Genomic DNA, 18081 nt, shown 5'->3' on the forward strand with positions numbered 1-18081 from the left:
GGAGGCAACATTTCATGGGTATATATATAATGAAAATATATATGGGTTTCAACTACATGGGAATAACTCAAGTTTCCAGTCAGTTCTAAATGATAGCAAATAAACATCTAGATTCCTGTATACACTGAATAGAAGTGTGATATCTTGGAAGAGTTCAAAGTGTTAGTGGCAGCACGACTGCCATGAACACACACGCCATGAAGAACTCCATGGTTTCCTCCTCCACCTTTGGCTGCTGATGCCGATTCGACACGCTGCCAGAGCATCCCCAACCCTTCAAAGAGAATCCCCACCAAAAGAAAGCTCTTGTAGGTAATGACTAATGCCTGAAGTCCCCGCTCCATCTTTCCAATCAAGACTGCACCCCCAACCCCCCCAACCACCCAATCACTTAGGGCTTTTGACTAATCTGCTAGTGGACCAGGCCAATTGGCCCATTAACTGAAACAAGGGCAGAAAGTTGATGGAAGGTAGGTTCTGTGGACCAGGAGTTTTCTCTATCATCGCCTGTGGGAGGCGACAGAACGGATGATGGCGGCAGAGAGGTCAAGATCAGCTTTCAACTTGCGGCAGCTGGCGGCAATCCACTTCTGGGCGACACTGGTGGGGACACTGTCTTGCGTGTCCCTCTCATGCTCCTCGATTGCCGGCCTGATCTCATCATAGACCGCATCGAGTGCTGCTGCCGCCTCTGCCCTCACCGCCTGCACCAAGCCCATCAAGAATTAGGAAAGAGACGAGAAGACAGTGGGGGGCTGAGTCATCATCGTCATCCTAAGTTGTCACCATAGAAAGCTTGCATGACGATGATGGTTCGGTCATCCACTAATCATCTGAGCATGGTTAACATAATCATCATTGTCATCTTGTGGATGGAGGCCAGGGATGGTGTAGTCAATTTAATCTTCATCCGAACAAGGACGAATGAATATTCTTCCTTGTCTGTGTCATCTGTCGACGGCGAACACTACCTCAGAGGCAAGCAGCTCAGCAGAGGCGGAGGCGGAGGCAAGGCTGTCAGCAAGGAGCTTGACGTTGACTGGCCTGCGGACAGTGGCCTTCATCTTTGTGTTGGCTGATCGACGGGGGACATGGGGCTTGCGGGACCCACTCTGGCCCTGGACGGATAGGACAGTCGCCGTGCTGCTGCTGTCGAGAAGCTCAGCTTCTTCAGGCATGGAGTCAAGCGGCTCAACATCAATTGGCGTCTCTCTCACCATAGCGAGCTTCAGCGATGCATCTTCCTCACCGGAGTCATACAGCGGTATGTTATCGACCGAGTACCTGTCAACAGCAAGAATATTACATGCAGACAACAGAAGAAGAATAAAAAGAGGAAGAAAACTGCTCTGCCGTTGTCACCTGGAGTCGTCATCTTCCCAGAGATAGAAGGCCTCCTGCAAAACCAATCTTAGGCATCAATGGTGAGAAGAGAGCATGTTGGGAAGAGAGGGAGGGAGGGAGAGAGAAAGAGAGAGGGAGGGAGAGAGAGAGAGAGGGAGGGAGAGAGAGAGAGGAGGGAGGAGGGAGAGAGAGAGGAGGGAGGAGGGAGGGAAGGAGAGAGAGAGGGAGGGAGAGAGGGAGGGAGGAGGAAGGAGAGAGAGAGGAGGGAGGAGGAGGAGGGAGGGAAGGAAGGAGAGAGAGAGAGAGAGAGGGATGGAGGGAGGAGGGAAAGAGAGAAGGAGAGAGAGAGAGAGAGGGAGAGGGGGAGAGAGAGGGAGAGAGAGGGAGAGAGAGAGAGAGAGAGAGAGAGAGAGAGAGAGAGAGAGAGAGAGAGAGAGAGAGAGAGAGAGGGAGAGAGAGGGGGGGGGAGAGAGGGAGGGGGAGAGAGAGAGAGAGAGAGGGGGAGGGAGAGAGGGGGGGAGAGAGAGGGAGAGGGAGGGGGGGGGGGAGAGAGAGAGAGGGAGAGATGGAGAGAGAGGGGGAGAGATGGAGAGAGATGGAGAGAGAGGGAGAGAGATGGAGAGAGATGGAGAGAGATGGAGAGAGAGAGAGAGATGGAGAGAGAGAGAGAGAGAGAGAGAGACCTGGAAGCCGCGAGACCTAGCGCCAAGGAACTCAGCACAGGTAGGGGCGCCACAGAGGCACCGGACCTTAGCGCCGCCATACCACTCAAAATTGTAATCATAGGATAACTCTGTGCCTGCCAGAATATCCTGCTTGGTGAATATTCCGACCCTCACCTCGCCCAGAACAGTCCACTTCCTTGTCTCGCAGTTGGGCTGGCTGCATCATCATGATCATCTTCCAAGGTCAATGTCTCTCTGGGCATAGAAAGTTGACGGAAAAGAAAAGTCAACTCTGACCATGAGTGGTTGATGAAACGAGCGAGGTTGCCCTTCTTAGTGGCGTCGATGGATTCGCCTGCGTTGAGGGAGATGATGTAGGCATCTCTTAGGCCTGTGCTGATAGGAATGACCGTAATCAGTTGAATGCAGTTTAACTAAGGATGGTTCAGAAGGCTGATGTACCTTGAGACTCGTAGACATGGGACCGTTGTCTAGCTTCCTTCCATGAAATCACCTCCCCACAGTACTCGATGACGAATTGTCCAGCCTGATTAACCACATCCAGGTACTTGTTTTAGTTGCAAGGTTTAAAAAGAAAATAAAGAAAACCACAACAGGACAAGTTTAATGACCACGGGCGACAGAAACTGAGCAACTTGAAATAAAAAAGACTACCTCAATGTTCTGCGCGGCAAGGAGACTCCAACCCCTGTCTACAGTCTTAAACAACCTCACCAGCGGATATTCACACTTCTGAAATCTCTGCAAAAGAAAGAGAGAAAAAGGGATATTAGATGACATGAACGTATGTTCTACATAAACTCAGCGAGTACAAAACCTGCACGTTCACATTAGATATTAAGGTGATAAAAACGAGGTTTCGGATACCATACTAAGGTAATAAATACGAGGGTTCACATAAGGTATTAAAGTGACCAAAACCAGGGTACCAAAACCACAGGTTCACATAAGATGATAATTGTCCTCATCACATACATGCCAGGATGGCAGAGTTGTTATCGCCATCATCACTTGTCTGCAATCCCCGAGCCGTTCACACCATACAAGCTTGTGATGACGATGACAACAATGACTACTTCTGGATGAGGATGATGCAATCCCTGAGACCCTGTTGGAAGTATTCACATCATTTTTGCCCAGTAGTGGTACTGTTATCTTTAAATTGGGCAGCCCTCACTTTAAGAAAGCTACCAAGTAAATTGATGTTGTTCCCATTCGCTCTCTATCTGCCCTCTGTGTGATATTCTTCCTGCTGGTGTACCTCTTCTAGCCAACAGTCTGATAGGAACTCCCTAGGTCCTGCCAGAAGAAATGAGCGAAGAACACCCAAAAAACCACAACTGTAGTTAAACATCTTTGACCATGCACTGACTGGCTGGGTCAATGGGCTTTGACCGGGTCTTGAGTCCTCTATGAGGTGGAGAGGTCGGGTCAGAAGATTTCAAGAATTCAGTTGCTGCTGCAGTGGGCTGGCACCAGGAGATCTTTCCCGATCAAGAAGGGAAGAACTGATCCAGTCTTCTTCATTGCTCTTGCTCTTTCGTGCCACATTCTTCTCTCCATACTAGTTCTCTCTCCTGAGATCGTCTCCTTTCAGTCTTACAACTGGATTCTCATCCCTGACATTGTTTGGTAATGCATCTTGTTATTTTTGTTGACATTCTGTGAGAAGAGATCGATTCAGATGAGCTCATTCTTTCTGCACGGCAGATCCTTATGGATCATTCAGCATACAGTAAATTTTTGATAGATCCGTAGAGGATCGTATAACAATCCTTTCGGCATTTTCTCTCTCTCTCTCTCTCTCTCTCTCTCTCTCTCTCTCTCTCTCTCGGTTTAGGGATGATCTTAGAGGTTTTCGATTGAGGATCCTGGATCCATCCTAAATCAAGGTACAGTGCGATGTGGTCCCAACCAAGATCTTATCAGATGACGACGAGTTTGTCTGGGATAACAAATCCAGATCGAAACTAGTCAAAAAGCTATGAAAATGGGATTCTGAGTAAAGTTGAGGAAATATATCAACATAACATAGATGAGGGTGGATGATAATAATGGACATAAATTCTCTGTTAACTTGACAAGTCTCTATCTGGGTGAAGCTAACAATTTCAGTGAAAAAAAAAACTCCGATATAACAGAGCAATAAGACCAGTGGCAGTTGGCTGACCTGATTCTTACAATATACTCCGCAAGGACAGTAGCCAGGCGTGCATTCTGTGCTGGTCAACACATTCAAGCAGCGATCTCCACATGCACTCTCTGGATCATGAACATCTAACTGGCAAACACAAATGGCGATATCCTCCTCTCGTTGCTTCACATGTCTGGTCAGGAGAAAACATTCATTAAGTATTCATTCAACAATCAGTAGGACATGATAAAAGAAGATATCCCTGTTGACATGAGATAAAAGCATTCCCGAAAATAAAACAGCATAAATAAGTGGCGTAATAATCATTCAATAAGTGATTGCGTCATGACCTAATTTTGAATAACTATTGTTAGCACCAAAGAAAATTGGTGTTCAGAGGTTACTGAATCAAATGGCCTCATGATGCTTCATTAAGTTCGTTTTACTACATTACCACAAAATGGCTTCGAATGGGATACGTATAGTCAATCAATACTTTTGCCAAATAATCATCATCACCATCATCTCATTGGTTTATGTATCAAATGGCCTCATGTTGCTTCATTAAGTTCATTTTACTACATTACCACAAAATGACTTCAAAGGGGATACCAATAAACAAATGGGATACATTTGCCTAATCATTATCATGTCATTCTCATACATTTGCCTAACATTCTGTCAAGACCCCGATCATGGTCTATCAGAGACAGAAGATGTCTAAGCGACCCTCTGTCTTTTCAGGGGCTGCCTCTGGCCCGGCCCAGCAAGAAATATGACTGTGTATGTACTGCGAGTCATAGGAAGGGAGAAGGGCAAGATCGAACAGGCAGGCAAAACCTAGTAAGCTCACTTCTTTTTCTTCCTCTCAACCCTACTTCGACCTAACTTGTTTCACCCTCTCTACCCTGCATCTCCAGCAAGGCATTACCGCGCGGTACATCATCTCGATGATTGCGAGCATGGACAAGAGACTTGCGTTTCCTTGTTTTTCTGTCTCTCACCCTTTCCCTCCACACAAACTTGCAATTTTAGGAATGAGTCTTTTTTCCTTTATTTTTTAATCTGAACTCGTGAGCAGAGCGGGGTTTAACACATTCCATGAGGATTAAAGAGAATTTAACTTTACGACAACTCAAACTGAAAGATTATGAAAAAAATAATAAAGGTATTTCCAATGCACCTGCAGTAAATTTGCTACTCTAAATTAACCTGTTAAAAGATTGTATAAAATCAGAAATATGTCTTGATCCATGTCTTCTTTTCTACGAGACAACTTACTTTCGATTCACGAACTCATTCATGTAAATGTGCTCGTACAGCGGAGGAACTTCACCTTGTTGATACTATAAAAACAAATATATTAATTGTATTAATCTTCCAGTTAGATATGAAAGGCCTAAAAGAACATTTTAAAACAAAAAGTAAGATGTGTGGCTATGTCAATCAGTAATTTTCCAAAAAACAACAAGTCATCAATGTTAATGAAAGATATATAGACAAAGGTGTTGATGCAGCAGACATTCGTCTCTCAGGCAACATCAAGGAGTAAAAGACTCAGAGCCAGACACATTTCTTAGACACCAGTCGATCTAAGATTCAGGGTGAGAGAAGGGTCAGGAGAAGAAAGAAGATAAAAAGGGGAAGAGAAGACAACGTTTAGGATTACGTCTCTATCTAACTTAAATTACTGGGTGTCATGGTTGGACGACATAAACCCTAGACCAGCAATAGGGTTAACAGAAGAAAACATTTCATTTCACCAATGACGCCCACACATCTATATGTATATAGATGTTAATATGGGCTGTACAGTATTGGGCCTAATGTAAAAGGCTAAGTTAAGTATGGAAAGTACACATAAGGGTAAATATGGAAAGAAAGAAAGAAACAGTAAAATAGAATCTCCGCTAACACTGGGCCTTCTAATACTCAAATCCGATATTACAACGATCAATAAGTAAAAGTAATGAACAACGGATATAAAGGAATGAAGTGGAACGGAAATGTGTAATGGAATGGGAATTCTTGACCCCTCACAGATAATAACCACATTATCAGTTGATCATAATTTGTTCAAACAACTTAGGGCTGTTTCCACCAAAAAGAAAGAGGAAACATAGAAGTTTCACAATAGTCCCTGAGTAGATGAAACATCACAATCAAAAAAGGTAGAAAAGTTATTCCCACATTAAATGGGAAAATAAAAACCGGATCCTCCTCTTTCTTTAATCCCAGAACATGGACATCAGTTGCATCAAATCTATCAAAACCTCTTTCTTTAATATCATAAAATATGTATCAATTATATCGAATCTATCAAACCTAGATGAAATACCCAAGGGATTATGAGATAGAATTATGGAAAAAGATTAGATAGCGCACTGTAGCAGTTGACAAATGAGAAGAGAAAGAGATAAAAAGTTGGCACAGAAAACAACACACAGGCAAACGATACAGGCCAACATAAGGTTATTCATTGATATGAACCCGGCCCTCAGAATAACGAAACATCCAATTGTAAATAAATGGAATAGACGGAGAAAACAGCAAGAAGATGCATGTGATTTTAGGCCTATCGTATGACACAAAGCCATAAAAATGACTTGCCATATTCGGAATTGAGAAAGAAGAAGCTTAATCAGAGATTCCCAAACCATCGCATGACACAAACTGTTGCAAACTCCCATGCTCCATGTGTACTGATCAGGGTCGCATCTGTTTTCTTCTCACTCCATCTTCAGTTCCTTGTATCAACATCTTAGGGTTGCTAATACTGAACGGTACACTAGCAGGAACGAACTTCTCTCATACAGATCTCATGTGTATTTTTGGATTTCTAAATTTGGTCGAGGGTTTAACACTGAAACAGAGCCCAAATCTCTGGCCAATTTCAGGTGATCTGAACACACAAGTGTCAGGAAGGAATAAGAAGAAAAGAAGTCATATCTCAAAAGCACAAATAGGTGGATGATGCACCAAAATCAGCTGAAGATGGAGAAAATCTTATAAATTAGCAGCCCAAGATACAGCTACTGTCAGTTGATAAATTGCTCACATCAAATACTACAATCAGCATTCAAACGCAAACTCTTGCCCATCGATCAGGCTTATCAATCTGTCGACATTCAATGGCTAGTTGAGTCCCTTTACATTATGGGCCTCTTAGTCTTTGATACTAACCTAGGTGTAGGAGGGGAGCTAGACAAAGAGGAGAGGTTCTGAGGGTAGAGAGGAGAAATATGAATGATCGGTGGAGAGGTCAAAGAGATGAGGCAGGGACTGAATGCAGACGAGCTGGCTGAAGACATGGTGAGGTAGAGACAATCACGAGGGGTGGGGGGAGAGAGGGGAGTTAGACATGGAGAGGAGGGACAAGCAACTCACCCCATTCTTCTTGGCTGCCCTCCTAAGGGAAGGCATCCACATTTAAAGGAAATACATAATGGCCAAACAACTACAATGCCCATGTGGACTAACGTGACAAGACTACCCCTAGATAGCTTGAAGATCGTATCATTACACCCTCCCCCCCACTTCAAAAACCAGTTTGTCCTCAAGCTGGTACTGAAGGGAGGATTGTATCAGTTCCCTAGAAGATGATATGGAATGACACCTCAGGAATATTATCCGACATAATCTCCTGATATCTATCAGGATCTTCTGTCAGGTCGGTAAGAACTCAGAACAGAAATCTCTGTTTTCTCAAGAACAGCCCTGCCATAAGAACTAACAGCTCATAATTTTTTGAGGCCAGCCCTGCCATCACTTGACCGTCAGACATAGGCTGCCACATGATGTCCTGTCACCTCCGCCAAAGTTTAGATATCTATCTTCTGTCATTTCCATGGCCACCCATACTACCACCTAACTGTCAGACACAACCAGAGGTACCTGCATGTGTTGTCAATTCCGTTCTGTATTTTGGATGCCTCACTCTCTTTCCAGGTCAATATTAGCTCTCATGCACTCACTGCTAATTAAATATACATTTTCCCCTAATTTGCAACTTGTTCTCCTTTTGTGGATTTCTTCAGTGGAATTTGTAGAGTCAAGGTCAATATCCAAGCACTGGTGCATTCAGGTGAGGCCCCTGCGGAATCAAGAGTTGGAGTAACCTTTTCTGTGGATTCAGAGGCCAGTCACTTTCAGCAGATCAAGGCTTAATGGATTGAGCAAAGATCTAATCTGGTTTGTTGTGTGATGTGGAAATAGAATTAAGGCATGCGTTGTCATAATCCGCAATATATAACCAGTTTAGAGACAAGAAGTGCTAATTGTCAGGACTTACCACCAATAAAACTAACCAGCACAAATATGGCCCTTGGAATTCAGCGCTTGAACTCCTGGGCTGGGTACACTCGAATTATACTCAATTTGTTTAGAATTCAAATGGAATGATATTGTGCATAAGTTCCAAGGACATCCGAGCATCACCAAATCAATTATCTAATCAAAGGTGCAGATCACAAATTGAGAAAGAGTCCATTGCAACAGAGCTGCACCAGAGGTCCATCGAATAACTTTAAAAACATATGATACCCAAGATTAAAGGCAGCGAGTTCCGGTGGATCACCAGCGACTATTCCCTTTGAGATTAAAGCCACCAACGACTATTCCCAGAAGTTTAATTGAGTCATGATATCTGCGTTGGTTCTAGGACTCCCTGATTTCACCAGGCCCTTTGAGATTGAATTGGGTATACACTGTGAAGTACAGAGCAGTTGGTGTCATAGAGTGGTATCATTCTGATATGATCCAACGGAAGGTTTATGTCCGTAAGCGGGCCGGTAACGGGCCTGGCAAGCTAGCACCGGCCCGCGACGCCATCTCCCCTACTTAAGGAGGGGCACCGGCACGACAAGAGGAGGCAATCAGAAGTAAGGTCTCACTTCCCTCTCCTACCTCCCTCTCCGGGTTTTCCTCACCTCTCCTCTTGTGGTTCGTAGGTCGACGCGCCCTCCTCGACGCGGAGCCGACAGCCCTGCCCAACCATTCCCCTTTCTCCTCTTCTCTACCCCATGATCTCCTCTTCCCCTCCCCCCTCCCTCTCCTACCTGCTATCGATCGGATCAGTTTGAACTATCTCAATTGGAATTGTTGAATTATGTTGTGTTACATGATACGTTCCGAGTAGGATCGTATCACATTCAACTGGTTGCACAGGGAAATACACAAAAGTATGGAGTAGACTATTTCCACCTGCTTCTAATATGAATAGTAGACAAATATTGATCTCTCTAGCTGCTAACAAAAGTCGGGAAATATATTAATGTGAAGTGTTCTCGGGTTTTGATAGACTGCCGAGGGATCACGGGTTTTAGCAGTTTATGAATGACAAGACAACAAAGAGTACAGGGATAAAACCGTACGTAGCTTAGTTACGCAGGCTATGGCAATGTTAACTCATCCGGAGATATTAAAAGAAAGAAGTTTGAAGAAGAGTAGACCGAATTATGCAAACCACATGAGAAGGCCAAATAACAAGAAAAGAACCACCGAATCAATCCTTATGTATGACTCCCTTTTAAAAACATTTCAGTAAGATCCTTCATTTGAACGCAAAATAAAGTTATGCAAACCCTGCGTCAGACTTTGATCGGAGCGCGGAATCCATATGAATATCCTCGACAACCGTAAGACATAAGTGAGCAGATAGACAACAAGTTTAATCGCCTTTCCAGTATCCACTGCCTTATATGAATTCATAAAAATGGAGAAGAGAAATGAAGAAAGGCGACATTTGGAAAACTTTTATGGGATTCCTGAACATGAAAGCTCATTTAAAGCGATGCCAGTTGAACTAGCAACACACGGAATAACATATGTTTGATCTTCCAGTAACCTCAACTTAAAAATAAAGAAATTGTAATTAAAATCAAATCCAAAACCTCAGCAACGTTACGGAAACTCCGACCCACAATTATGCACAGAATAAAAAAAGAAAAAGAAAGAAGAAGCAAGTTTGCGTACAACCCCACACATAGCAAACCACTCATGACAGTTAAACACAGGCACAGTTATTTTCTTCTCTTCATGGAATCACCTCTTATATCTACATCTGCGCTAAACATCATTGCGGATTCGTGAGATTGGATAACAATCCTGAGATTGCCCATGTTTGAACAATGACGACCTCACATCAATAGACCGGCGGAAAATGATTGAAGAATGCGTCGATCTACCCGACAGCTGATCCGAGGAAAGCGAAAAAATTGAATCGGATGTAGTAGAAACTAAAAGACATCACCGATTACATACCGTCACCTCCTTTTTCAAAATTTCCCAAGTCTGTAGCGATAGATCGTCAGAATGAGTGGCACTGCCAACATCGCCGAGGTCCGGGAGATTAAAGAATTCGCCATCCATCTCTCCTCCCCGGCCGATTCGCCTCGAATCCCGTTGTAGAGTGTTCGTCATCCCCTAATTTATTTCCATACGAACTAGGTCCCATCGTTTATAATATATAGCCTGTTTTTTTTCTCTTTTTCTCTTTTCTCTATTTTTCATTTATTATTCACAGAAAGCATATTGATCATAAGTGTACTTTATATTTAGAGGAATAGTTAATTTAGTGGAATTAGATACTGATTGAAATAATGTTCGTGGGTCAAATCATATTGGAAATAGTTAGAAATTTTGTGAAATAAAATAATAAATACAGCTAGAGATAAATAAAAAAACTATATCTGTCTCCTTCTACATGGCTATACTGTCAAATAATGAGGAAAAATTCATAAACAATAGCTAAAGTCTCTGACTTCCTCTAGATGAATTCAACCGAATCAGGAAACAAGTAGCAGGACCTGAAAACATAAGAGAAGATTGAGACAAAGAAAGTATATTAGGCTGACTTACCCAGAGCTCATGAGAACCAGAATACAAGTGACCTGATGTATTGAAAAGAATCCCTAGATACCCCAAATTGGGCATCTAAAAAGTCTGTAAAATATGGATTGCAGTATTTAAAAGAAAAAATACTATTTTACACAATGGATATCTAACCTACCCAGATGCTACCCTAAGCCCATGAATTCTCAGCCCTTGTTCACTCCAGCAGCTGATGAATGCAAATTTGGACGTTCAGTTCAGATGTCTCTGTAATTTTAATTTGCTTTAATCAAATAAATTTTGTAAATATTTAAACTCACTCAGGTATGTGTAATGGAATGTGAAGTCATCTCCATACAGATTGGTTATAAGAGATAGATTTAATATATGGATTAAATTGAGGGAGGATGATATGATAACATAGGTTATAAGAGAAGTTAGTTATGTAATAAATTAGGATAAGCAATAGAGTAACAAAGATGATAATGAAAATTGAGAAGAAATTATTATTTTCATAGTAATAAGGAAAATGTAAGACTAGGATGATCTAATGATGAAGCATAATAAGTAGCGTAAAGAAGGAAGATTGAATATTAGGAATAGTAGGTATAGGGGATAATATATTTTTTATGTTACTATTATTATTCTTTCTAAGAGATGAGCGGTAACATATACTTATGATGACCAAAACTATTTATAATACTATAATAAAAATAGATTAATATTCACAGTATAAAAGTGTACACTTGTAATAAGGTACAAAAATTGAAGTACGGTATAAAAAATCTAAGAAGGTCATTTAAAAGTGGTAACATATACTTATGATGAGCAAAACTATTTATAATACTATAATAAAAATAGATTAATATTTATATTATAAAAGTATACACTTGTAATAAGGTAAAAAAATTGAAATATGGTATAAAAAATCTAATAAGGTCATTTAAAAGTGTAACAAGGTATAAACAAATTAATTAAAGATTGGGAGAAAATTAGAGGTACCAATTCTAGTAGACGAAATATTATTATCTATTGTAAGTGATTGATTAGTGATTTGTGTTAAGGGAGATAAAGATTTAGATATATTCGGGAAAATAGAATTTCTTTTCAAGACGATGCAAGAGAAACATGATAGAGAGGAAGATTAGTGATGATAAGAGTAGTAAGAAAGGATTAATAATTAATGATGTATTAACAAAAGGCCAAGATAGTATATCAGTTTGAGAAATAGTGAATATTTCGGATTTATAGATTTTAAAGAGCTAATGTGGCAGTTTGATAATAATAAATTGAAGTGAAATAAGTGAAATTGATTAAAATTTCAGATTAACTGCAATATGTTCAATGAAATGCCTCAATGAGGGTAGCTTCCCAAATAGAATTCAAAACTGCTAATTCTACCTAAAAGATGGATCAAAGACAATTGATAACGATATTTCTACCTAAAAAAGTCCATGATGAGACCAGATGTTCCCTGATTCAAAAAAGCAAAGGGGAGAGCCGTGGATCACCTTTTGACTCTAATGAGTGTCCAAGCTCCTCCTCTATAATGATGTGGATTGGGATATTCCTGGGGCTTCTTTGACACCTCGAGCTTGTCAAACTGCCATAGGGCTATCACTGCTCCTAATTGGCTGGGAAAATCACAAGGTGGATCTGCTGTTATTTTTGTTCTCCAATGGAAGATGTCAAAAATACGGTGAGAAAGACACTTTTAAGTGTATTATTAAAAAATACACCTATTTCAATAAATAATATAATACACTTATGACTAAAATAATACTGTATTATTAAAAAAATACACCTATGACTATATAAAAAAACATCCATGCACTGTTATTGGCATGAGCCACCCTAAGAGGGTCTCATGTAGACAGTTGGTTCATCTAACAAGCTCTCCTCCCTAGAAGATGTTGGTTGGTCATAACACCCTAAATTCTGTTTATAATTCAAGTAATTAGGATAATTTTATGCATTTAAAGAGTTTAAAATAGGGTTGTTATCATATATTTACATGTAATTAATGTTTCCAAGTAATTACTGGTTTTTCCCAAATTTTCTGTTAATTTATGAATTTAATGGAATTTATTTAAGCTTGGATTAATTCTATTTAAATAAAAATACCAGGTTCAAAAATTATTTTTAATGTTAATTAATGTGGGGGAAGATAACTGAATTTTTTAGAATTTTATTGCATTTTTTGGGAATTTATTCAATGAAGACATGGATATTTAATTAGATAATAAATTTATAAGGAAAATAGGACTTTTAAAGCTATTTCTAAAGTCTGTAGGGTAAAGATCCAAAGATCCAAAGATCGAAAATTTCTTAAATTTGTGTTGTAATTATGCCCTTAAAACAGCTCTCGGTCGCCCATTGCAGGCGTAAAGATCCAAAGACCATCAGATGATAATCCAACAACCTAAATGCAACGATTCAAATTATCTCTCTAGGTGTTAAGATTACCACCTGTGTTGAGCATACAACACACATGCACGGGAGGTGACGTGGTGACATGTAATTGGTTTGCGATGCTAAAAGCACACATGTACATGCAAATTGCTATTTACTTTGTTTATTTCTTATTTTTTCTTATTTTTAGCAGGGGGTGCGTGGCGCGCCGAGGATGAACCACCAGCTGAAGTTTAAAATTCATCAGCCAATCAGCGAGCGACGCATCATTGCATGTAGGAAAAAATTAAATTCAATAACTGAAAATTGATCCAACGGCTCAAATTGGCCAATTTTCATTTATTATTAATTTTAGATCGTGAAGTCCGATTGAAGTCATTATTTTTTGGATTTGCTTGTCTTGATCTCCTCTTGCTATATTTATGTTGGATCATTCAGATCAAGCCAACATCAATATATAAAAAATGATTACTGATTGGGGGTAAAATGGTAGTTTTCACCATTTAGCCTAAGCATAAAAGCTGAATTTTGAGATGAGGAGGTCATTCTAGAGAGGGATCTTTCATGGCTGCAAGACAGAGGGGAGAAACAGCTTGGATCAATTGTATTTGGTATTTTTTTACTGCTTTGTATTTGATTTTAGTATGATTTGGAGGATTTGTTAGTTATTCCTCTTGATTTTGGTCTGAATTTCTAAATTGCTAGGCTTGAGCGGAATGTACAAGTCCTTACTAAGATTAAAAGGAGTGAGAATTAAATTGATCTAACTATTCCAATTGCAAATTAAGAACAAAAAAATTATAAAAAATTGTAATATCTAGGAAGATTAAGGTGAGTTTATGAGGTAGTAGTCAGTGAACTTGGATACCCAACTTCCCCAAAATAAGTCAATCTAGGGCTCCTTACTTCTATTATTCTCATCTCTTCTACCCTCCTTTGTAAAGTCTTCATATAATTAGAGTGGTTTGATCTTCATTGAATATTAAATCAATCCAAATTAGGGTCAAATTATTCACACAAATCACAACTGAATTACCTTACTGGCTTCCATTGGACGATACTCATACTTATCTCTATACATCTTAAGTTAGGGTTTTATAAATTTTATTGTATAAACTAAAATCAGCGACGATAAGGGATTCTAAAATTGCATAATTGACCCCCTATATTTGGATTATCAATTGGCTGATAGGAATGACAACTATAAATAGAGAAGGACGACTTCTCTCCCAGCCATCTAATCTCTTTAATGGAGGGACAAATTACTGATATTAAGCCAAAGCCATGAACCCCTTAGCTTTCGGTGTACTCCATGCCTCATTAGTTCTACATGTGCATCCTCCTTAACATCCACCAGACAAATCAGTTCATCCCTCTTGTGGCTTTGGCGTTCTTGTCCATAGCCCTAATGAATTGCAACCTACCATAAGAAAATACAAGGATGATGTTAAAAATTTTTACTTGCCATTCAAACTTCTTCAAGCAGATCATGCATTGAGATTAATAATGAAAATACACGTGTCCAACAAGCCAATCACACATTTTATATCTCGTTGCATGTTCATTTACACAATTTATTCATTATCATGTTCATGTTATGCTTATAATGAAATCAAATAAATGATCAGACTTAGTTTATTATGATGAAATCATAAAATAGAGATAATGAGTCTTCAAGCATGTGTTCTTAATATTCATATTTGAAACATAATAGAGAAGGACATCAAAGTATCTAGATAGAATATCACCATCGAGTCTCACTCATATGATTATCATGGTTGGTCCTATAGCCATTAGTGTGGAGACACTAAGGAAAGATAATAGGTGTTCTTCAGAGGAAATTGTTCACTAGATTAATCTGTAAGGATCCCTGAATGATATTATACCAGCTATTGATCATACTGATTTACATCATGGTTGTGTAAGTGGTCCTTAGACTTGAGACACCAAAGATGCCTTGTCGACAAACAACTGTACTTTGACTATGACCATGAGTTCTTAATCATATAATTCTAAATAGTCTTTGTTCATATGCATCAAGATGTTCAAGAAGATGACTGAGTGGTCAAAATGGGATCGTCAACCCCCGATATAAGAGTTGATAGTTAAAGGAAGATGATGTGATGAAGTCCTTGGCCAGGGTAGTGGAATATTGAAGAAAAGTCTGTGATGATTTCCGAAATGCATTAGTATTCACCTAACTATTCGATTAAGGTTTGACAATTGAACATACCTAAATCATCGTAGGAGCGTCAAGTTTATAAGGGACTATACATAGACGATAACCGATGCCAGACAAGTTCTATGATTGAGTCCATACACATTCCTCTCTATCATCTCGAGCATGAGGTGTAGCTTGGCACCCCACATGTAGGATACTCGACGCATCGATGAGGCCTAATAAATCTAGCATTAATTAATCTATATGATGATATAGTTAATTGATTTGGAAGGAAAATAAATATCCTTAGGCCATTGGATTCATTAACTATACTGATACATGGGCCTTAAGGGTCACATATGAATGTTGTTTTGTGCATCAAAATATAAACTCAAAGTTTAGGGATTTTTATGAATAATATCCTTAATATAAATAGGGGAAGGCCCTGAACTATAATCTCATATATGTTTCAGGTCTGCAAAAAAACCATTTATGTTTATGCTATTAAATATCAATGATGTTGTTCTACTTTTATTATATGAGATTATAGTAATGGGCCCTTCTCAAGTTGCCGCCTTGGTGCTGCATATGCTTGAGCATTGGTGCTTTTTGGTGAGGCTTCTTTAAGTGTGGCTGCCGCTTTTTTGAGTGCTGTTGTGCTCACTGGCCAGTGGTTACTCTCTCTCTCCCCATGCCCCACTTCCCCCCTTAACTTAATCTTTATTCTCATCTAGGTTTCCAATGAAAACCCTCAAACATGATTCATTTTTGTAGACTGATTAAAGTTCTAGAAACTCATTCCACTTGTTAAAGGCCTAGAATCAAAATGACAATGACTTCATGGCATTATATATCAAATCTCTTATATGTAAATCATGTAGAATTGATTGTGAATAAATGTAAAAACAATACGTTGGACCAATCAATGCATGAAATGTAATTTTACACTAAAATAAAGATAGTACAAAACATAATTAGGCCAAAATAGGGCTTATCTGTGTATTATTGAATACATAATATTAGATTGGTCAGCCACCATTTTTATTTATTCAGGGTTGTGTTCATTATTTTGATACTCTTCGCTAAAAAGGTTAACATTTGGGTCTTTTAGCATACAGTAAAGTTTAATCTTCTTTATAATCTTCAATTACTTTCTAATGTGAAAATGAATTGACTTCATAACAGTCATCTGAATATTCGCTACGCTTGTTAAAATCTGAAGTCACGCCTTCATTTATTTCATAACCAGCTTGTTAACTTGGCCCTTCTACTCATCAGACCTTCATTAAAAATGACTTTGTTGATTGGTCGCATTGTCAGACCTTCCTTGTCTGCTAAATATCATTCATTATCATCACCTTGGCTCCTTCTGTTTCTTAAATTGAGTTGACTTATACAACTAAATATTGTCGGGTAGTCGTTTGGGGTCTAGTTGGACACGAGGATTGAGTTGACTTGCAGAAATAGCAAGTAGTCTTCAACTTTTCTTCTTCAAAACTCCATAAAATAATATAATTCCCGGCAGTTTATTTTGAAAGAAAAAATCTGTATGTTTATTCCAGTCAACGTTCCTACCTGAAGAATGCCATTCACACGAAAGATCAAGGGTGGGCACTCCCAATCCACACGAGCAAAACATTCTAGATGCTCAGCCCAACCTGCCACGTATGCCCTGCCGTCCTTGTAGACCCAATCAGTCCTTTTTTTAATCAGTTTCAATTGTTCCATAGTCAAAAACCGGTCGCAAGAAGACAGTCACGCGCTCCGTCCTCTGAGCCAACAGCGGGTGAATGTCAACTCTTCCAGCCTTTTTTTTCCAAAAAAAAACCTCACAAACTATATAATATAACAATGCGTGACGGGTCTCTGCGTCGGTTTGTTCGAGAAGGTGGCGAAACGAAGAAGAACGACAACGGCAGCGGTGAATGGGGTCTCCGGCGAGGACGTTCGACGGGTACTGCACGTCGAAGGAGACAGAGGCGATGACATCGGCGCTGGCAGCAGTTATCTCCGGCGAGTGGCAGGCGAGCCCGTCCGCCGTGATAAGAAGAGAGGAAGAGCATGGAGGGCAGGAGGAGTCGGAGAGAGGAGAGAAGAGATCTTGCGAGGGGGAGAGGGAGAAGGAGAGGAAGTACAGAGGAGTGCGGCAGCGGCCGTGGGGGAAGTGGGCGGCGGAGATCCGAGACCCGGTGAGGGCGACCCGGGTCTGGCTCGGGACGTTCGACTCGGCGGAGGCCGCCGCCCGGGCCTACGACGTTGCCGCCCTGCAATACCGCGGCAGCAAGGCTAAACTAAACTTCCCCGAGCATGCGGCCCTCACAACGTCCTCTTCTTCATCGCCTGACTCCGCCAGCCACGACGGGGTTGATGGTTCAAACCATTGGTAAAGTCGAGCTTACTGAATGGTTTTGTTTCTGATGAATCGTGCGTGGATAAACATTTTTTTTGCACTATATGCGTTCATTGAATAAACATGTATTTTCGCTTTTGCGTGTTTATTTTTCTTGCGACCA

The 18081-nt window shown here is 40.3% G+C and overlaps 2 protein-coding genes across 3 annotated transcripts; one reads left to right on the forward strand and one right to left on the reverse strand.

Moving 5' to 3' along the window:
- ASHH1 (SET domain group 26) lies at positions 1 to 10587 on the reverse strand. Of its 2 annotated transcripts, none has more exons than XM_078585186.1 (10): positions 10426 to 10587; positions 5446 to 5510; positions 4201 to 4357; positions 2685 to 2771; positions 2472 to 2556; positions 2307 to 2364; positions 2028 to 2226; positions 1363 to 1397; positions 972 to 1284; positions 1 to 704 (listed from the first exon to the last, which is right to left on the reverse strand). In XM_078585186.1, the coding sequence occupies exons 1-10, from the start codon at positions 10582 to 10584 to the stop codon at positions 501 to 503; spliced, it is 1362 nt and encodes a 453-aa protein (XP_078441312.1). In that variant the 5' UTR covers positions 10585 to 10587; the 3' UTR covers positions 1 to 500. The 2 variants fall into 2 exon arrangements, with proteins under 2 accessions (XP_078441312.1, XP_078441311.1); XM_078585185.1 differs by having other exon boundaries at positions 2307 to 2400.
- Positions 10588 to 17429: 6842 nt separating this feature from the next.
- Positions 17430 to 18081, forward strand: LOC144711469 (ethylene-responsive transcription factor ERF112-like). The gene has a single exon (XM_078585484.1). It carries the CDS (start codon positions 17494 to 17496, stop codon positions 17953 to 17955), a length of 462 nt encoding a protein of 153 aa, XP_078441610.1. The 5' UTR covers positions 17430 to 17493; the 3' UTR covers positions 17956 to 18081.

The sequence above is a fragment of the Wolffia australiana genome, chromosome 13 (assembly GCF_029677425.1).
Source record: "Wolffia australiana isolate 7733 chromosome 13, ASM2967742v1".
NCBI lineage: Eukaryota > Viridiplantae > Streptophyta > Magnoliopsida > Alismatales > Araceae > Wolffia > Wolffia australiana.

Bases quoted from the DNA above. Each gene is read 5' to 3' on its own strand.
- ASHH1 (XM_078585185.1), bottom strand. From the start codon at position 10,584: ATGACGAACACTCTACAACGGGATTCGAGGCGAATCGGCCGGGGAGGA. The intron at 2,227-2,306 runs GTCAGAGTTGAC...ATGATGATGCAG, and splicing joins CGTTTCATCAACCACTCATG to CCAGCCCAACTGCGAGACAA. The intron at 1,398-2,027 runs GTCTCTCTCTCT...TTGGTTTTGCAG, and splicing joins CTAGGTCTCGCGGCTTCCAG to GAGGCCTTCTATCTCTGGGA.
- LOC144711469 (XM_078585484.1), top strand. From the start codon at position 17,494: ATGGGGTCTCCGGCGAGGACGTTCGACGGGTACTGCACGTCGAAGGAG.